Below are 22,524 nucleotides of genomic sequence, written 5' to 3' on the forward strand. Positions count from 1 at the left end.
TGTGTTAGCCCGGGATGCAGGTACTCAAGCATGACTGCAGTTCCCCATCTGGTCTAACACCTTGGCATCCCTGAGGCTTTCAAGTCCGGACTCCGAACAGACCCATAGGCACCAAGGGTGGTAGCCATCTGGTCCCTCGGAATCCACGACTTGGAAATCCCACAGTTCATTCACAGGTTATCAGTACATATCCCTATTAATCATAACCCTTTAATAAAATATACTGTGTCCTGTATTTTGTGTGATAAAAATGTGTAAGTCCCTGTTCTGGTGTCAGGGATGGAGTAAGGGTATATACTGCCTACACTCACTAGCCTCATGCTTGGCACATTCTAGAAATAACTTTTAAACTTTTTACACACAAAAACCACTCTCAGTTTTATCATATAGTTGGAGCATCCCCTGAACCCCTATGCCAGGTTCAGGGTACCTGGGCATATAGTGGGGCACCCCCCTTTACACTAGGGATCCCCTGTATGGTTGCAGATATACATTAACCTATTCATTCCCTGTTTACCTTGTCTGGATTATGCTGCAGGAATCCTGGTGGTGAGTCGTAAGAACGTTTTCAGGATCAGAGTTTGCCCGGAGCAATGTGCTTGGCTGTATCCGAGAATCTCACTCGATTCCCGGATCCAACTTTTGGGGTATCCCAGAACTCTGGAACCACGATACATAGACACATTCTGTAAAGACTTTCTCCGGCAAACCCACCTAGAAATCTCTCGGTCCCAGCATCCCAAAAAAAGGCAAAACACTTACAAATATTTAATGTGGCATACAGTCACAGTAATGTGCACACATTTGCACACAGTCACAGTAATGCATTTCTGACATCTGGGTCCAAGAGCTGACACTGTAGGACCTCAACACAAGGATCGGGGGTACCCAAGTGGGCTGAACCTTTATTAGTGAGCCTGGGTACCCCTTGACCATCACAATTAGACCGTGGCGTTCCATTCTTCGCATGTGCATTTCAGCAGGAGCACATTTTGAAAAGACACTTTGAACCTTACAGTACTTTGAACTCAAACATTACAATAATCTTGGTGTTTTAGATTAAATTAGAACAGTTGAACACCTTTACGAGCTACAAAGGAAAAATTCTTATTTCTCGTTTAATGATCATGAATCTACCGCAGTGTATCTTGTACTTGTTGGCAGAATACAGTGACATAAATATATTTAACATAATATAGTTAAAAGAAAGTTAATCAGTTGATTATCTACATTGTGCTTCATATAGAGTGTTAATCTACATAAAAAAACCTACAATTGTGTACATTTGCATTGGGATTGAGCAAGAAATATATAAAATATGATAAAAAACTAAAGGGGTCCCATTTTTCCTGAACATGGTGTATATTTACATTACATTAACTTACAAGTGAGTTTTAGGGTGTTGCCATGCACTTTGCTCATGCTAATTTGATACTAGTTGTTTGGGCAGCTGAAAGTCCATGGTCCACCTCAAGGCCATTCTCAAGCTGCTTTTGGCACACGGGCCTCCAGTTACATAGTTGATGAGGTTGAAAAAAGACATACTGTATGTCCATCAAGTTAAACCTATGCTAAATTTAGGCAACAGATACTTTATCCTATATCTATACTTCCTTATTGATCCAGAGGAAGGCAAACAAAAAACTCCTGCGAAATATCCTCCGATGATATCTCATAAGGGGAAAAATAAATTCCTTCCTGACTCCAAGAATGTGCAATCGGATTACTCCCTGGATCAACATTCTTCCCATGTTTACTTATGTGGTATATCCGTGTATACCTTTCCTTTCTAAAATGATGTCCAGCCTTTTTTTTTGAACAAGTCTATTGTATCTGCCATCACAGTCTCCATGGTTAATGAATTCCACATTTTAACTGCTTTTACTTTAAAAAAAAAAAAAAAAAAACCTTTTCTTTGTTGCTGGTGAAATCTCCTTTCCACCAACATTTTAGGGATGCTCTGAGTCCTTTGTACTGCCCTTGGGATGAATCGTTCTTTTGAAAGCTCCTTGTACTGTCCCCGAAAATATTTGTATATAGTTATCATATCCCCTCTTAGACGCCTCTTTTCTAATGTAAATAAATCTAATTTACCTAGCTCAAGATAGAGCAAGAATTATGGTCCAAAATGGTCGCTAGGAGATCTGAAAAAACACATTTTAAAACAAAATATCGTTCAGGAGTGAAAGCAGCTGGATCAACGCGTTATCAATTATGCAATTAGACCGTGGTGTTCCATTCTTCGGACATGCGTTTCAGCAGAAGCACATTTTGAACACACACTTTGGGGCGATTCACAAAGCTGTGATAACTGCTTTTAAGTACGATAAATGGCTTTTAAGACTGATACTGCCTGCTGCTCGATTCACTAAGCAGTGCCAATCAGTGTGATTCACTAAGCAAGTGATATGTGAATCGTACTTTAAAAGCACACCAGATTCTTGCACCAGCTAAAGGTTGGCGCAAAAGAAATGGAGCCATGAAAAAAATCATTGTTTACGTTTTTTTCACCACACAATTAATACAACTGGCAGGTGGGAGTCCGGGGCCCTCGGGTGATCCCTGCAGGGGCCCGGGAGTCCACGCTGGCCTGCGGTACGAATCGTGTGGTGAAAAAAACATAACACCCAATACTTTGCAATAAATACACCCCCCCCCCTCCATCCCCCATTGCCCCCTAACACATAAAGTACAATAATGGTCAAAATGACTATTTTCCAGATATGGATAATAGTGCATTTGTCCATTACAAATGTAACGGGTTTCCCCACTCCCCCCCCCCCCCCCCCGATCGCAGATTATACGGTGGGAGCAGAGAAACATACGGTGTTACCATAGGTGTGTGTGGTGCATTACCTGTTGGCTCACAGGAGGGCTGAGCTTCCGCCACGGGGAACCTGGGGCAATTACAATACTATGTACAACCACTTACAATAGGTGCAGCGCCTCCACCTGCGATGGCTCCCACCAGAGGGGGAGTGGTTTCTCGCAGGACAATCAATAACCACGTACAACGGAATTGATAATGACTAATACCTTTACTAACATGCATAGAAGACATATAACATCAACACATAACAACAGGTGTCCCTCGCTAAGGGCTACCTGACTACGGCGTCTCGCTGGACGCTAACCTATGCGTCACGGCGGACGCTAACCTTATGCGTCACGGCGGACGCTAACCTTATGCTTCACGGCGGACGCTAACCTCATGCGTCACGGCGGACGCTAACCTTCCAAAGAGTGATCCCACCCCGTGTCCAATAGCCCCAACCCAATGTCTCGCACTCCCAAGTCATATACCAATGTGTGTGTGTGACTGCGCAGCCACTATGTCTGGTGATAGGCCTTGTTGGTGCACGTGAGTTTGTGGGTTACCTGCCCTGGCTCCAGCCACGGGTGCTGCGATACCACTGGGGTTGAGTCGCCGGGATATCCTCCTACGCGTGGGGTGAATTCCGGCGTGGATAATATCACTGCAGCTCTGCACCATCTGTACCTTGGCTAGGGTCTGTCTGCTGCCAGCAGGCCGCAGTCACTGCTAGCTTGGTCTCCGTGGAGATAGTCCAGCTCCCTTTCAGCAACAATCAATATATTTTACTCACTAACTAACAAATAGATAATGGGGCAGAGTCCCTAACCTAGGGCCTGTCCCTATAATACTCAGCTAGGATGACTCAGGGCTATCTGGGGCCTAGGGGATTGCTGGCCTAGTGCAGAGAGTCACTGACTCCTGCACCCTACCTCCTTCCCTAGCTGCTCCAGTCACCAACTGCCGTCTGCAAAAACCCCGCGAATTGTATCCATTCCCTGCAAGCAGGGAGCTCCTGCAGCCCTATTGGCTCCCTGGCGTCACATGGGGTGCTGCTGGGGCTCATGGGACTTGTAGTCCTCTTCAAGAGCCTCCCTGGTAGGCTAGGGCTTCACGGGCTTTCTCGTCCTCCCCTCGCGCATGCGCGATCTCCCTGCAGTCCTCCTACGCCCTGTGCATGTGCAATGCATCTACAATGGCGGCGCCATGCACCGCGAACCGCCGAGACCACAGCAACGCGATCGTGGCCTTAACGACGGCCCGATCGCGTCCCCGGCAACCGGCCCGCTTGCGTCCCCGGCAACCGGCCCGACCGCGTCCCTGGCAACCGGCCACAACTCCAAGCAATGCGCGGCTCGCGCACCAGAAGGAGGGGGGAAGAAGGAGGGGGGTCAGAACGCAAGGGGGACCTGGCTACATCCTCCCCCTGGTAAAATCCCCAACGTCCTCGCTTGGGACACCATGCAATACAACTATATACAAAAGTTATATAATGAAAATGGCGTAACATACTTATATAATGAAAATTTCAACAACCAACCGTGATTCCACTATTATCAGCTCTAAATCAGATTGTACATTTCAGTGAACATCACAATAACTGACTGTACTTTGCTGTGAGCCTACTGCTGAGCCTCATAATGGGGTGCCCCAACTTGATCATAGGTTACCCGATTTGGAGGGTACCTGACTCTTTGGCTCCGTCGGAGCTGTTCTTCTGCAACTCCCTCGGGGGAGTAATAAACACAGTCCTGAGGCTCAGCCTCTTCCCTTGAGGGGAGAAATGTCTCTGCACAGTCTCTGTTAGGCACAAAGCTCGGGCTCTGTGGATCCAAAGGCTGGCCTGTTGGTGCCACCTTAGTAGGCGTTGGCCTACGGGGCCCTTTACCCGTAGCTCCTCCGGGATATGCCCCTTCTGTGGAGCAGTCCCTTTGAGAGGGTCCTTCCATAGGATCTTCCGGAGTTTCTGAGTGGGTCTCGTTATTGACAGTCTCTTGACCCAGCTCTGATACGTCGGGCTCACCGTTGAGCGGTGTAGCCAGTATCTCTGTCTCTTCATCTTCCACTTGTGGAATGGGGAGAAGATGATTGCGGTGCCATACCTTTACCCGGCCGTCAGTGTCTTTGATGCGATAGACCGAGAGGCCAGGCATCTGGGATTCTATTTCATACACTCCGTCTCTCCATCGGTCGGCCAATTTGTGTTTTCCCAGAACTCTGAGATTGCGAAGCAACACAGCATCCCCAGGCCGAAGTTCCCGATATCTGACCTTATGGTCGTATCGCCTCTTGTTGTCAGCATTTAGCTTAGTGGTGGATTTCTCTGCCTGCTGGTACGCCTGCTGCAAGCTGTCTTTGAGTCGTTGCACATATTTGAAATGGGTAGCATTATGTATCCCATCCGTTGAGACTCTAAGACTCACATCCACTGGCAATCTCGCCTCTCGCCCAAACATGAGGAAGTATGGGGAGAATCCCGTTGACTCGTGTCTGGTGCAATTGTACGCATGCACCAAGGCCTCCACGTGTCAACTCCATTCCGATTTCTGAGCACTCTGTAGTGTTCCGAGCATGTCTAGTAAGGTCCGATTAAAACGTTCGGGTAGTGCATCCCCTTCGGGGTGATACGGGGTCGTTCGGGATTTGGCAATATTCAGCATTTTGAGCAGTTCCCTGATCAATGTACTCTCGAAATCCCGTCCTTGGTCAGAGTGAAGGCGGTTGGGAAGGCCGTAATGTACAAAGTACTTTTCCCATAATATCTTCGCCACGGTGATGGCTTTCTGGTCTTTAGTAGGGAAGGCTTGAGCATACCGAGTGTAATGGTCTGTGATGACCAGCATGTTGCATATTCCCCGGCTATCAGGCTCAATACACAGAAAGTCCATACACACGAGGTCCATAGGACCAGAACTTTTTAGATGGCCCATGGGGGCGGCTCGTGTAGGCAGGGTCTTGCGCTGTATACACCTAGTACAGCGGCGACAGTGACGTTCAACGGCCTCTCGCATCTTGGGCCAGAAAAAGCGATCTCTGACTAACCCAAAAGTCTTGTCTATACCAAGATGTCCATGATCATCATGTAGGGACTGCAACACCAGGTATTGTAAGTTCTTAGGGAGGACTAGTTGTCGCCTATCCGGTTGGTTGTGGTATTGCACCACCCGATAGAGCAAGCAATTGTCTATTTCGAATTTGTCCCACTCCCGCATGATCAAGGCCACCAAGTCATTGGGCGCGCGTTTCAGAAGGGCTGGGTTCTTCTTTTCAACGGCGCGCCGGATGATACTAACGACCGGGTCTCGTATTTGGTAGTCTACCAGATCTTTCCACCGGAACACCTTGTCGTGTGTGAGGTGCATCCCTTTTGGGTCGCAGTAGGCGGCTGGGACAGCCTGCGACTGGCATCCCAAGGGATCGGCCACCCGTAATTCTGAGAAGGCCACTATGGCGGCAGTTCTACACATGGCCCGCACTCCGGGTCCTGGAAGTTCTTCCCATTCCTCATCATCTGGGGTAGCAAGTAGTCCTGGCCTTCGGGAGAGGGCGTCCGCCCCGATATTCAATGGTCCCGGCTTATACTTCAAGGAGAAGCTGTAGTTGCTGAGGGCGGCCTGCCATCGGTGGCCTGCTGCATCTAATTTGGCCGACGTATTGATGTATGTGAGGGGATTGTTATCCGTCCTTACCTCGAAGGTGACACCATACAGGTAATCGTGGAGCTTCTCGGTGATAGCCCACTTGAGGGCCAGAAACTCCAACTTGTGGACGGGGTATCTCTGTTCACTGGGGGTCAGGCTGCGACTGATATAGGCGACAGGCCTAAGGCCCTCGGGGTGCTTCTGGTGCAGAACGGCGCCCAGTCCATTGAGACTGGCATCCACGTGCAGAACATATGGCTGTTCAGGATCAGCATACGCAAGCACCGGTGCTTCGGTCAGACATTTCTTCAATTTCCAGAAGGCCTGTTCGCACTCAGACGTCCATTTATCGCCAAACGGTTGGCGAGCAGATACAGTCTTCCTCCCGGTTTCTTCGGGGTATATCTTCAACAGATTGTTCAGGGGTTTCGCCTTACTAGAGTATCCTTCCACGAATCGACGGTAGTACCCGCAGAATCCCAGGAAGGATCGCAGCTCCGTGACATTCTCCGGACGAGGCCAATTCACGACTGCGTCTACCTTGGCGGGGTCGGTGGCTATCCCTTGGGCGGACACAATGTGTCCCACGTAGGTCACGGAGGTATGGCAAAACCGGCACTTGTCAAGGGACAATTTCAATCCTTCTTTCCCCAGACGGTCTATCACTTTCAGCAACCGTTCTTCATGCTCCTCTAGAGTTCTTCCGAAGACAATGATGTCATCCAGGTATACCAGACACTCCCGCGGGCTCATGTCTCCGATAGTCTTCTCCATCAGCCGTTGGAAGGTAGCAGGCACCCCACATATACCTTGGGGCATATGGGTAAATTGATAGAATCCCAAGGGGCAGACGAAAGCTGTTTTCTCCTGGTCTTCCGCATTCATAGGCACCTGATAGTACCCCGATCGGAGATCGAGCACGCTAACCCAGTGACTTCCATTCAGCGCATTCAGGATCTCTTCAATGCGTGGGAGGTTGTACTGATTCGGGATCGTACGATTGTTCAGAGTTCGATAGTCGACACACAGTCGTACGGACCCGTTCTTTTTCCGCACCACCACTATGGGCGACGCGTAAGGTCCTCGGGACTCCGTCACAATCCCAGCGGTTTCCATGTCTTGTATGGCGTTCCTCACATCGTCCACATCCCGAGGGGCGATGCGACGAGAACGTTCCCGGAACGGAGTGGCATCACTCATTCGAATGTTGGGCACAGCGGCTGCACCCCACATCCATCTCACTCGTGGAGAACACATGTCGTCATTGAAGCAGCTGGGTGGTCAACCGTTCTTTCCACTCGGTGGACAGCGTCGACTCGCCAAAGTTGAAGTCCAGATCGACTACCCGCTCATGCGCGGCCGCCGCCTTCACCTGAGGCGTGGTTCCCACCGGGCTGACCGGATATATGCATCCCAACTTCTGATCGACATCAAATTCCATCGGAAAGGGGGAGAGATTCTGCACATACACGTGGGTTCGAAGAGGGATCTTAGCCGTCCATTCCCTCACTTCGGGTAGTACTCTATACCCTCTATGAACCGCCTCTTCTTCAGGCGCACTCTCCAGCGAGAACAGTTGGTCGTTCTCGTCTCGGTCGTTCTCGTCTCGGTCGGGATAACAACACCAGACGGCCATCTTTTGCACTCCCCCTGGTAATATGGTCGTCAGTCCGCGTTGACGATTGTAGAGGTCCCCATGACGCTCCAAGGCATATACCCGGTGGCACTCTTCTCGTAAGATGGGGTCTAGGAGCGAATCGGCCAGCGGCAATTCGTTGGTCTCTTTCAAGTAGGCTCGGATTATAGCTTGTACTATGTCCGCATTGGTTCCCAAGATGATTGGGTACTTGCAATGGTCTTGGGGTTCCGGGCATACCATGGCCGCTACCTGCATGGGGTGCTTCTTGCCCGTGTTCAGTTGGAGTATTTCCAGCTGGACCCTTACAATCCCATCGATGGGGTAGTCTTCATTACTAAACCCCCTAACCTTCATATGTTCGGCCGGCCTCAGGGGGCAGTGTTGAAGGTGCTGGTCATAGAACTTGTGATATATTATGGTTACTTGTGACCCTGTGTCCAATAGGGCCGATGCGTATATCCCTTCCAGTACCACGGGCACGATGGCCGCAGGGCCCACTTGATTGTAAGCTTCACAGGGTGAGGCGTCATCACTGGGGCCAGAGTCAGTAGGGGCATCCGTATTTCCAGAATGAGGGAGTTTGGGGTCAGCTTCTGCCACAGGTACACTGCAGACCATTGATCGGGCTGATTTCCCTTTATCGGAAGGGTGTTCCTATGGATGACCTTCTCTTTCTGGACAGTTACGGAGGACGTGACCCTTCTTACCGCAGTTGTAGCACACAACCGGGCGGCTTTCCGGACGACTCGTGGACGGGGAAGGTGGTCGGTCGGGGGTCTTGGTTTGTACCCCTTGGATGAGGCAGCCGACTCTTCCTTCTTTTCCGTAGAGCCCTTTCCCTTGGATGCAGAGGGGCTCTTAGGTTTAGCGGTAGCGTGTAGCATAACATGAGCCTCCTGTATTTTCACTTGCCGCAGTAACTCGGTGAACTTATAGGGGCCCCCGCCCATTATCTTGCTGCGGAGCATGTTGGCTATGGGGTGAGTGGGGCTTGATCCCCGCAGATACTGCTTATGGAGCGCTTCATCCATCCCAGAGGCGGAAATCAGCTTACGATTGAGGAGGATTCCCAAGACCAGCTGCAGGCGGTGAATAAAAGCCGACAAGTCCTCTCCCTCCTTCTGATAAAGATGGAAGTACCTCGTCCAAATCGCTCCTTCGTCTTCTGTTAGCCCATACGCTTCCAACAGGAACTCCACCATTTCCAACGCTGTCAACTCTGGGTGTTGGTCCCTGTGGATGGTCACAATGGTAGAGGCGGGAGGCCTAAGACACTCCATGATACGCTGCCGCTTTACAGTGTCAGTGCACGACCATTCCTCTACGACTTTTACTGCATTCTCCCTCCAAAGGTCTATCCCCTCCTCCCCCTGGGGTATTGGAAGTATTCCCGAGAAGGCCTTAAGTTTCCGGTAGCCTTGAGACTGGGAGGCCAGGGTGAAGGCTTCTACGAATTGAGGTAGCGTCACCCCCATTATGGAACCTTCGTTCGTTACACTCTCTCTGATATGCCGGGGGTGTACCTCTTGGGGTACGGGGTCGGGTGGAGAGGGCGGACTGTCAGCCCAACTATTGGCTTCCGTGAGGCTGCTTGGGGTAAAGGAGACTTTTGGTTGGGGACGGTCAACCCGGTTTGGGGTACTAGACACGGGTGCAAGTGGTGTCCAAGTACTGGGGGACGGTTCGTCTGGATCTTGAGGAGGGGCTTTCAGTGAGAACATTTCCCTTATTACTGATAAGTCCGAGTATATAAGGGGGTATCCTTCTGGCGGGCACTCGGGGGCTACTAGAGTGTTCGGGGCCGCTTCTGGCCATATGTCCCGCCCCACGGTGAATAGTAGGGCACTCCAATGACAAGTAGAGTCGAACACCCTGCCACGGTACCATATTCTATCTGGCCCTAAGAGCTTTCTCAGGGAGTCTCGGATGGCAGTGTCCGCCACTAACGTCGGGACGTTCCCTACGGCAACAAAGTGTTTAGGTGGTTCACGGACGGTGGTAGCCCACGCGTGGACCTCTTGACGTGAGGGAATTACCATGTTGCTGATCTTTGGTGATACTGTTTTGAATAGGGCACCCCAGGTCTGATCTCAGCAGCGCCTTCAAATGTAACGGGTTTCCCCCCCCCCCCCCCCCCGATCGCAGATTATACGGTGGGAGCGGAGAAACATACGGTGTTACCATAGGTGTGTGTGGTGCATTACCTGTTGGCTCACAGGAGGGCTGAGCTTCCGCCACGGGGAACCTGGGGCAATTACAATACTATGTACAACCACTTACAATAGGTGCAGCGCCTCCACCTGCGATGGCTCCCACCAGAGGGGGAGTGGTTCCTCGCAGGACAATCAATAACCACGTACAACGGAATTGATAATGACTAATACCTTTACTAACATGCATAGAAGACATATAACATCAACACATAACCCTCGCTAAGGGCTACCTGACTACGGCGTCTCGCTGGAAGCTAACCTATGCGTCACGGCGGACGCTAACCTTATGCGTCACGGCGGACACTAACCTTATGTGTCACGGCGGACGCTAACCTCATGCGTCACGGCGGACGCTAACCTTCCAAAGAGTGATCCCACCCCGTGTCCAGTAGCCCAATCCAATGTCTCGCACTCCCAAGTCATATACCAATGTGTGTGTGTGACTGCGCAGCCACTATGTCTGGTGATAGGCCTTGTTGGTGCACGTGAGTTTGTGGGTTACCTGCCCTGGCTCCAGCCACGGGTGCTGCGATACCACTGGGGTTGAGTCGCCGGGATATCCTCCTACGCGTGGGGTGAATTCCGGCGTGGATAATATCACCGCAGCTCTGCACCGTCTGTACCTTGGCTAGGGTCTGTCTGCTGCCAGCAGGCCGCAGTCACTGCTAGCTTGGTCTCCGTGGAGATAGTCCAGCTCCCTTTCAGCAACAATCAATATACTTTACTCACTAACTAACAAATAGATAATGGGGCAGAGTCCCTAACCTAGGGCCTGTCCCTATAATACTCAGCTAGGATGACTCAGGGCTATCTGGGGCCTAGGGGATTGCTGGCCTAGTGCAGAGAGTCACTGACTCCTGCACCCAACCTCCTTCCCCTAGCTGCTCCAGTCACCAACTGCCGTCTGCAAAAACCCCGCGAATTGTATCCATTCCCTGCAAGCAGGGAGCTCCTGCAGCCCTATTGGCTCCCTGGCGTCACATGGGGTGCTGCTGGGGCTCATGGGACTTGTAGTCCTCTTCAAGAGCCTCCCTGGTAGGCTAGGGCTTCGCGGGCTTTCTCGTCGTCCCCTCGCGCATGCGCGATCTCCCTGCAGTCCTCCTACGCCCTGCGCATGCGCAATGCATCTACAATGGCGGCGCCCTGCACCGCGAACCGCCGAGACCGCAGCAACGCGATCGCGGCCTTAACGACGGCCCGATCGCGTCCCCGGCAACCGGCCCGCTCGCGTCCCCGGCAACCGGCCCGACCGCGTCCCTGGCAACCGGCCGCAACTCCAAGCAACGCGCGGCTCGCGCACCAGAAGGAGGGGGGAAGGAGGGGGGTCAGTACGCAAGGGGGACCTGGCTACACAAATAAAACATTAAGCTGCAGAAATAAAATAAATAAAACTTGCACTCACCCCTGCAAGGCTGCCAGGATGAAGGCCATCCTCATCCTCATCACCGTCCATGTCCTCCATTGCCACAAACAATGCAGTACAATCAAAAATACAAGCTAATGTCCCCTAACCCCTGTATCACCTTAGAAGTTAGTAACCGCCATAGTAATTAAGGGGTTAACCCACCCTCTCCCACTACCCACCCAGGAGGCTTAAACACCCTCCCCAGACAACTACCCCCACCCTTCACCCATTCGTTGGTACAGTGGGTACATCATGCCCATATAATATGGGCCTGATTTACCACTATAGCAAGAAATTGTGAAGGAATAAAAAAACAGGCCCAAATAAAACAACATTACATTGCAAAATTAACATATTACTGTACTAATGTCAATCAAATATAATATGGGCATGATTTAACACTATGCCAGTCAAAGGTCAACCTAATAAAAACAATCACAAACAAGATCCAATGCATTCAAAACAATCTCAAACTAAAAATAAATAAAGAAGTAAACCGAACAAAATTACCACCAATCAATTAATCCAATCCAAAATAAAGACCAGAATAAACAATTAAAACACCAAAACAAAACCATGAATAAATAAAATAAATATCTAAATAAACTGTATCATTCCAAATTAAAAGTAAAAAAATAATCCAACATTAAAAAGCAAACACCAATCAAAAGCCAGAAATAAACAATTTAAAACACCAGCAAAAATGCCTGAACACTAAATCAATATGCAATATTAATAGTATACACATTTAAAAACAAAGAACCAATATACATTTAAAATACATACAAGCAAGCATTTGCCAAAACAACCATTGCTTCTTACTGTATGTATAGCCCTGAAAGGCCATACATAAAAACCTTTGGAATAAATGTGTGAAAAAAAAATGCAATCCCCACAAAAATAAAATAAAAAACAAGTAAAAGAAAAATAACTTACATTCTATTTTTTCCTTACCTTTCATGTATTTACCCTCCGATTCCTGTGGTTACCGCAAGCTCTCGAACCAATCCACAATCCCAAACAGCAACGGGCCACAGGTAAAAAAAAATCCAAAGTACTTTTCGTCTTTCTTTTTGTTCATCTGTAAATTGTAATCCAATTTTGCCTCTTTCGGTGTCTTCTATCCTATTCTTCTTCTTCTGTATCTTCTTCTTCATCTATCTTCAGCAGGCACGCCCTTGTAATACTATTAGAGGAGGAGGTCCTCCCTCCTCGGCTTCTTGCCGTCAAATGAGGCTGTGCAGGCTTTTATACGATGGTGACGTCACATTTGAGTGCAAATTGTTCACACGCCTCTGATTGGTATCTTTTTTTACCTGTGGCCCGTTGCTGTTTGGAGTCGTGGATTGGTTCTAGAGCTGAGCCAGAAATAAACAATTTAAAACACCAGCAAAAATGCCTGAACACTAAATCAATATGCAATATAAATAGTATACAAATGCTGGATAATATTAATTTTGCCCATTATTGTACTGTATGTGTTAGGGGCGGGGGAGGGAAGGGAGTGTATTTATTTAAAAGTATATATTTATTTGGGGGGCACAGAATTGGTACCACAGGCAAGCGGGGACCCCCAGACACCTGCGGGTACCACACGGGGACCCCTATGGGGCCACCGGACACCTGCGGGGACCACCTGAAGGCCACAGCCGGCCTATAGTATAATTCCAGTGCATTAAAAAAAAGTTATTTTATGTTTGTTAGGGGGTATAGGAGTTGATGGGAGTACAGGGGGTGGATGGGCCTCAACCCCTTCATTGCCTTAGCGGCTAGCCACTAAGTAATGAAGCTGCTTTAATGTATTTTTTTTTAATAGTGTGCAGGAGCACATCGGATGCCAGTGTCGCCACTATCTTTAAAGTGTCCATATCACGCGATATGCGACATGTAAATAATGGAGATATCGGCACCCCATATTTGGGCCTGTAACTCGGGAAGCAGAAGGTTTCCGAGGCTGAAATCAATGAGGTTCAGCTCAGGAGACCCCCTGCTCCCACACAATATTAATGAAAATGATATTAAAGCAGCTTCATTACCATAGCAGATAGCCACTATGGTAATGAATTATTTTTTATTGATATGTGTGTTTTTATACTAGTGTACATGACGCAGTGTTCGACAAACCTATACATTTGCTCGCCCCGGGCGAGTGGATTTAACCCCCGGGCGAGTAAATATTGGCCCAAGCAGCACACGTTTGGTACTAGGTGGCGAGTAGATTTTTTTGTGTGGCGAGTAGATTTTTTGGTGATTTGTCAACCACTGTACATGAGCAAGGGGTCTCCTGAGCTGAACCGCATTGGTTTCAGCATCGGGAACCCCCTATTTCATGAGATCCAGGACCCGATATGGAGTGCCGGTATCCCCCTGTAGGATTTAAATCCCCCAGTCACCTGATGCGGAGATTTAAAAACACAAGGGATACCGGCACCCCATAACGGGGCCTATATCTCATGAAGTAGAGGGTCCCTGAGGCTGAAATCAATGCGGTTCAGCTCAGGAGACCCCCTACTCATGTACACTAGTATTAAAATCTATTTTTTTACAGTACGATCGCCTGTAAGAGCCGTGCATGGAGACGTAGCGTCTCCATGCAGCTCTTACAGGCTGCTTTTTTTTCTATCAGCTATCATGCTTTACAAGTTTAAGCACGATAGCAGGGGGGAAAAAACAGGTTGCGCGATACAGCAGTTTTGTGACCGGCCTTAACAAAATGCCCTTCACTTGTTAGTGAATCCCGCCTCTGGCTTCATTTTTTAATGTATGATCACAAAATGCCTATGCAAACCTAAAATCTCACTGCTTAGCGCATAGTCCCCTAAGTCCCGACTTTTGCGCCCAAGTTCTCAGAAAATAACGTAGCGGTCGCAGCTGGAATTTCATGCCAATTTGGGTTCCAGGTGATTCATGCTGACTGGCGGTCAGGAGGGGCCAAGTTCTCAGAAACGAACGTAGCGATCGCAGCTGGGATTTCAAGCCAATTTTAGTTCCAGGATGTTTGGCACTAACTCCCAGTCAAGAAAAAACAAGTCCTCCGGAGAGAAGGGAGCGGTGGCGTGTGGAACTTCACGTCAATTTGGGAACCAGAGGATTGTGCGCTAAGTCCTGCTCAGGGGAGAACTCTTATTTAGGGTTCCCTGCACCTAAAACAGTCTAGTTTTCTACCACAGACCCCCAGTAAGTGTGCTTTTCGTCTGTATTTTGTGTTCCATTGTGTGTATGCCTATTTCTGTGAATAGATTTACAATTTAATTCATTATCTTGTTTTGCTCACTGAATGATCCTGGTAAAAAGGTGTAAATGCCTGGTCTCCCGTGACACACCCACCTACAGACCACTGTGTAATGGATGCTCTAGAACAACCAAACACACAACAGAATCACATAAATATTGAGTCTATCCAGGAAGTATTGTTGACATTAACGTAGTACTCACGTCATGTGTGTCCATTACCCTCCCCCCCTCCGGTCATCCATATAAGAATGATGAACGCATAGCAAATGAATTAAGCAAAAATACAAAACACAACGATGCCGTGCATTGTTCTGTTTTTCTATATTTGCTCTATTAAGCAGACTAACCTATTTTGTAATGGCTGGACAGGTGATGGTAAGCGAACTGTGTCATCACCATGGTCAGTTTCTCGATAAGTGGAGCTCAAAGAACATGATTCAATCTGAGTCAAGTTACCAGCTGCTTCTGGAGGATCTTCAGTAATTGAGCTAGCATTTTGTTGATCAGGATTTTTGTGCACATTTTTTTGCCCGATTTCTGGGTTGACGCAGGTGGCGTCTCCATGTTTTGCTGTAGTTTCAGCTGTGCCTGTAATAATAATTCAATGTAAAATTTAATTTTTCTCATATCCCCATATTGGCAATAGCTTTCACAAAGGTCTATTAACTGATGGCACTTTCCCATCCATACTTGGCCTATTAAACTCTCACAAAGGACTTACATTCCTCCTTAACTATAAGAACTTCGCTGCCGTTGATACATTTTGCCATCAAATTCATACGTCAGTATTCACTAACCACCGATATGGCATCCCGCGTTAACTGCCTTAGACCAGAATGGCAGATAAACAAGGATCTGTATCAGAGATCAGTGAATCTCACACGTTATATTTTAAGTTTTAGAATAGACGTGTCCATCAAGTGCAATTCTTTGTTAATATTACATTGGGTGCAATAGTTATATATTATATTTATATTGATCCAGTGAAAGCAAATAAAAAAAGCATTGTTAGAGCACATACTGTATGCCTGAATCAATCTAGCAATAACAATCATACTTTACTACATATTTCTGCATTTAATAAATGTTTTTTTAAATAAATTATTACAAATAATATGTACAGAAAAAGTCCCCGACAACAGAACAGAGGGAAAACGGGCTTACCAGATCCCATACTTTCCATTTCACTTGGCTGCATGCTTTCAACTGTTGTACTGTAATTTATGTTTCCCACTTTCACGGCTACTGAACTTGAGGCTGTATTGCTCCTAGTAGAAGAAAAAGTTTGAGGAAGATTTAGGAATTTACATAGAGCTAATGGGCTGTTCAGTCTTACTTACAGTATAGCAAAGTTCAAACTTGTTGTAGTCATATTTGTCCTGGAAAAATGTAGATTCATTGTATGTTGGTCTACCTGTTAGGAGACCAACAGTAGAGTTCTTTGTAGATTCAATTACAGTGTACAGAGCTTTCAAATTATCACAGGTTTCTTCCTCAAGAGCACAGTAGATGTATTGACAGAGTGATTGATAAAAAAAAATCTCTGTAATTTAATCTATGAAGAACTCTTAACGTTGATCCTCTAAACATTATTGCAATTTACCACTCATTTATTTATGGTGTAAAATTCAGACAAAGACATTAAATATTCTCTTGCAAAACCCTTTCTCACTTGTTATATAGCGGTTAAATTAAAGGAGTATGGAAACCATTATAAAAAAACCACACAATCACAACTGTGTTGTTTTCCTTCTCATCTATCAACAACTACTGTACATCAGTTCTCTTGAATAAGTTCTCCAAAAGGGCAAATCAGAAAACAAAAGGGCAAAAAGCTTATTATATAATGTAAATTTTAGATACATTATAAACTTGAAAATTATATTTCAAAATATTTCAAGCATGTATACATCAATTAACATATACACTGCTCACAAAAAAAATGACCTTTTATTTCTCTCCATATCTTGAAGAAAAATCACTACATTTTCATGAAAATTTGAGCAATTACAGGTTTGTCACAGTAGATTATTACATTTAAGAATTATTTGATAATCTAATAAATATTCTTTGGAATTGGTGACAGTATGATGACTTCATCAAGTGCATAGTTACAAAATGGTCTCTAGCGAAGAGGATAAGCACGCTATGAAGTGCTCAGGATAGAGCAAGAATTATGGTCCAAAATGGTCGCTAGGAGATCTAAAAAAACAAATTTGTAAAACAAAATATCGTTCAGGAGTGAAAGCAGCTGGATCAACGCATTATCAATTATGCAATTAGTGTCACGGGAGCCCAGGTTTATCAACACCTATTTATACCGGGCTCATTGATTGAGCAAAGCAAGGCGGTAAAATAAATTGTAATTTATTTCAGGAAAAGACATACACACAATGTAACACAATTTACAGAGCTAACACACTTACTGGGAACGGGGCTAACGAATAAACTTGTCCGTTAAATGAAATCCACAAAAATGACCTCTGTAGAAGTGCTTTCCAATGACCGGGAGGTACTCTCGAAAGTCCTGGAACTGATTTCGGCATGCAATGCTAGCCGCGACCGCTACGTTCTCAAAAAGCGGGACTTAGAAAATTTCTTGAGTCAAAATCTTTGAAGCCGGCTCGCGTCTATTAAGCACAGAGCATCTTTGAATTTGCCACTATTGGTTTTGGCGCTTGGAATCTGCACTCCTGATTGGCTGCAAGGTTTCTTATGGGTTTCAGTGTCCCATTCACAAACCTCTACAGCCTATCAGAGCACGGGAATTCTCCTGCCAGCCAATCACCGATTTGCCAGTATTGTAAAGCCGGGTGGGCACCTTTTTTCGTTCTGCAAAGGGTCATGCGCCAACCTGGCACCTCTGCCTCTTTGCATACCGAGCCCCCCTTGGCTCCAGGCTCCCCAGAGTCTGGGTTCTGGCAAATGGTGGCCGGATAGCCCTGTATTAGCCCAGGATGCAGGTACTCAAGCATAACTGCAGTCCCGCTCCTTGTCTAACACCTTGGCATCCCTGAGGCTTTGAAGTCCGTACTCCAAACAGACCCATAGGCACCAAGCTTGGTAGCCATCTGGTCCCTCGAAATCCATGACTTGGAAATTCCACAGTTCATTCACAGGTTATCAGTACATGTCCCAATTAAACATACCCCTTTAATAAAATATACCATGCCCTGGATTTTGTGTGATAAAAATGTGTACTGCTGCGGCCAAGTTTATTCGAGCATTTGCCCGTTCTTGGCCGCAGCAGTATCCTGGCGCGCGCCGGAGGGTGACGGGCACGCGCCGAAGCAGCGGAAGAGCGCCCTCCGATCGGGGCGCTCTCCCTACCGCTGCCGGGTCCGCCGGGTCCGCTGGGTCCCCCGGAACCCCCTGCCGCCGTCCCGCGATCGCGGGACACCAGGGCTCCCTCGGGGAGACCTGGACGCGCGTGCAGGGGGCGCAGGCTCCCGATGACGCGTGACCGCGCGACGCCGAGGGGCGGCCACTAGCAAGCCGGGAAATCTCCCGGCTTGCGGAACCGGCCACACTTTAATAAAGTGTGTCGGTAGTGTAAGTCACTGTTCTGGTGTCAGGGATGGAGTAAGGGTATATACTGCCTATACTCACAAGCCTAATCCTTGGCACAATCTAGAAATAACTTTAAAACTTTTTACACACAAAAACCACTCAGCTTTATCATATAGTTGGAGCATCCCCTGAACCCCTATACCATGTTCAGGGTACCTGGGCATGTAGTGGGGAACCCCCCTTTATACTAGGGATCCCCTGTATGGTTGCAGGTATACATTAACCCCTTCATGCCCCGTTTACCTTGTCTGGATTATGCTGCAGCAGGAATCCTGGTGGTGAGTCGCAAGAACGTTTTCAGGGTCAGAATTTGCCCGGAGCAATGTGCTTGGCTGTATCCGAGAATCTCACTTGATTCCCGGATCCAACTTTTGGGGTATCCCATAACTCTGGAACCCCGATACATACTACTGTAGACACATCCTGTAAAGACTTTCTCCAGCAAACCCACCCTGAAACTTACAGCCTAGAAATCTCCTGGTCCCAGCATCCCAGGAAAGGCAAAACACAAACAAATCGTTAATGTCGCATAATTTGCACACAGTCGCAGTAACACATTTCTGACATCTGGGTCCAAGAGCTGACACTCTAGGACCTCAACACACGGATCAGGGGTACCCAAGTGGGCTGAACCTTTATTATTGGCCCTGGGTACCCCTTCACCATCACAATTAGACCGTGGTGTTCCATTTTTCGCCTGTGCATTTCAGCAGGAGCACATTTTGAACACACACTTTGAACCATACAGTACTTTGAACTCAAACTTTAGAATAATCTTAGTGTTTCAGATTAAATTAGAACAGTTTAACACCTTTACGAGCTGCAAAGAACAAATTGTTATTTCTCGTTTAATGAACATGAACCTACCGCAGTGTATCTGGTACTTGTTGGCAGAATACAGTGACATAAATATAGTTAACATAATATAGCTAGTTGGGAATGTGTGTGTTAATCAATTTCTGACTGGCAACAGTTGCTTTCCAAATCCAGGGGAGCGAAGTAGGGACCATAAAAAATAAAGAAAATCTGCATAGTGCAATAAAGCTACAACAGTGAAAAAATTATATTGTAACCCAAAAGGCCTACTCACAATAGAGCAGGTATTATCAGGCAATATTGAGACCAATCCAGTGTTGCTAGCCGCCCTGTACAGTCTATGGTGGTAGTCAGCAATCTCGGACAAAGAGATAGACAAGCATAGTGCAGATCAAACACAATACTTTATGAACAGATAAAACAAGGCTCACAAATGGAGGCATACTATTTTAAGGCAGAATAAAGGCAAGAACAATGTAGTAGTGCGGTACAGTCTCACCGCTCCCTCACACACGATACACGCCTGCAGTCTCTTCCGCATCCGTCGAGTCCGATGCGTCACTTCCAGTCATGCGATCTCGTTCTCCGAGGACATCACCGGCTCCTCAAGATAAGGCTGCATTCTCTGTCTCTTGCCCCAGCTGCTGTGAGCTAACGCAACGCGTTTCGACGTTACTAATGACGTCTTCTTCAGGAACCTTTATTATTGGCCCTGGGTACCCCTTCACCATCACAATTAGACCGTGGCGTTCCATTCTTTGCCTGTGCATTTCAGCAGGAGCACATTTTGAACACACACTTTGAACCATACAGAACTTTGAACTCAAACTTTAGAATAATCTTAGTGTTTCAGATTAAATTAGAACAGTTTAACACCTTTACGAGCTGCAAAGGAAAAATTGTTATTTCTCGTTTAATGAACATGAACCTACCGCAGTGTATCTGGTACTTGTTGGCAGAATACAGTGACATAAATATAGTTAACATAATATAGCTAGCTGGAAATGTGTGTGTTAATCAATTTCTGACTGGCAAAAGTTGCTTGGAGGTAGGTGGCACCTCCACCCAGAGCAAACTCCCCCTGACCTTTTTAACTTGGGAGGTCCTTTCACTCTGCTGCAAGAACGGGATCTACTATGGTTTTTTTCCCTCCTACAAAGGTAAAAGGAAGGGTTCACAGTGTAGTGTAGGACCTGTAAAATTTGGTTATACCTTGGTGTGGTATGCAGGCTTATGATGCTTTGGTCAAAGGATCTAACTAAATAACCAAGAAAATATTATTATTGAAGTATTTAACTTTGTACTTATTACCATATATGTTTTGTCAATTGGATGTAGCATTGGGCACCCCTGTCTTTTGTTGTATACATTTGCCACGCTCAGTAGCACTCTTTTTGACATAAATATATATTCATGATGTGGTGGGTGTAGGAGTTTGAGCTAGCTGGGAATGTGTGTGTTAAATAACTATAGTGAACATAATATAGTTAAAATTAAGTTAATCAGTTGATTGTCTACATTGTGCTTCTTATAGAGTGTTAATCTACATAAAAAAAACCTACAATTGTGTACATTTGCATTGGGATTGAGCAAGAAATATATAAAATATGATGAAAAACGAAAGGGGTACCTTTTTTCCTGAACATAGTGTATATTTACAGTACCTTAACTTACAAGTTAGTTTTAGGGTGTTGCAATGCACTTTGCTCATGCTAATTTGATACTAGTTGCTTGGGCAGCTAAGAGTCTATGGTCCACCTCAAGGCCATTCTCAGCCTGCATTTGGCACACAGGCTTCCAGTTACATAGTTACATAGTAGATGAGGTTGAAAAAGACATACGTCCATCAAGTTCAACCTATGCTAAATTTAGACTATATATCTATACTTCCTTATTGATCCACAGGAAGGCAAACAAAAAACCTCAGTGAAATATCATCCGATGATATCTCATAAGGGGAAAAATTAATTCCTTCCTGACTCCAACACCATCACAGTCTCCATGGTTAATGAATTCCACATTGTAACTGTCCTTACTGTAAAGAACCCTTTCCTTTGTTGCTGGTGAAATCTCCTTTCCTCCAACGTTTAAGGGATGCCCCCGTGTCCTTTGTACTGCCCTTGGGATGAATAGTTCTTTTGAAAGCTCCAAGTACAGTCCTCGAATATATTTGTATATAGTTATCATATTCCATCTTAGACGCCTCTTTTCTAATGTAAATAAATCTAATTTAGCTAGCCTCTTCTCACGTTATGAAGTGCACAAGATAGAGCAATAATTGTGGTCTAAAATGGTCGCTAGGAGATCTGAAAAAACAAATTTGTAAAACAAAATATCTTCAGGAGTGAAAGCAGCTGGATCAACGCGTTATCAATTAGACCGTGGCGTTCCATTCTTCGGACTTGCATTTCAGCAGGAGCACATTTTGAACACACACTTTGGGGGCGATTCACTAAGCAGTGATAACTGCTTTTAAGTACGATAAATGGCTTTTAAGACTGATACTGCCTGCTGCTCGATTCACTAAGCAGTGATAACAGTGCTTTATCGGCAGTAAAAGACGTTTTTTTTGCCAAAAAAAAAAATACGATCAGGAAAAAACGTCAAACGTGCCATTTTGTGCCAGTTATTGCAATTCACTAAGCAGTGATAAGTGAATCGCACTTTAAAAGCATGCCATATTCTTGCACCAGCTAAAGGTTGGCGCAAAAGAAATGGAGCCATGAAAAAATCATTGTTTACATTTTTTTCAACACACGATTAATACAACGGGCCGGAGGATGTCCCCGGGTGATCCCTACGGAAGTCCGGGGCCTTCGGGTGATCCCCGCAGAAGTCCGGGGCCCTCGGGTGAACCCTGCAGGAGTCCGGGACCCTCAGGTGATCCCCGCGGGGGTTCGGGGGTCCCCACTGGCCTGCAGTACAAATCATGTGGCGGAAAAAACATAACACCCAATACTTTTAAGGACACTTAAATTTCATGGATGGATGCAGTGCAGTGTTAATCGTTGTTCAAGGACATTATGAATAATAATATTGTCAGTGCACACACATACAGTATCTGAGCACCATTTTTTTCTCATATCTTTAAAAATCAAGTCCAGTAAAGAGTGGAACTTTGTAGCACTACACCCCTCCACCCACTGTGTCCCATGCAATGCCATGAGGGACGCAAACCACATGTAGGATTCCCG

General features: G+C 46.6%; 1 protein-coding gene across 10 annotated transcripts in view; it reads right to left on the reverse strand.

The window, feature by feature from the left end:
• Positions 1 to 22,524, reverse strand: part of DCAF6 (DDB1 and CUL4 associated factor 6) — a 397,587-nt gene that overhangs the window by 98,198 nt on the left and 276,865 nt on the right. For 9 of the 10 annotated variants that reach the window (XM_075589478.1, XM_075589475.1, XM_075589477.1 and 6 more), the window contains 2 exons: positions 16,109 to 16,212; positions 15,292 to 15,532 (listed from right to left, as the gene is read on the reverse strand). In XM_075589478.1, the coding sequence (XP_075445593.1) occupies positions 15,292 to 15,532; positions 16,109 to 16,212 (345 nt within the window). The remainder of the gene's footprint in view (positions 1 to 15,291; positions 15,533 to 16,108; positions 16,213 to 22,524) is intronic. The other variant, XM_075589474.1, reaches the window with a different exon arrangement.

This window comes from Ascaphus truei, chromosome 3 (assembly GCF_040206685.1).
Source record: "Ascaphus truei isolate aAscTru1 chromosome 3, aAscTru1.hap1, whole genome shotgun sequence".
Taxonomy (NCBI): Eukaryota; Metazoa; Chordata; class Amphibia; order Anura; family Ascaphidae; genus Ascaphus; species Ascaphus truei.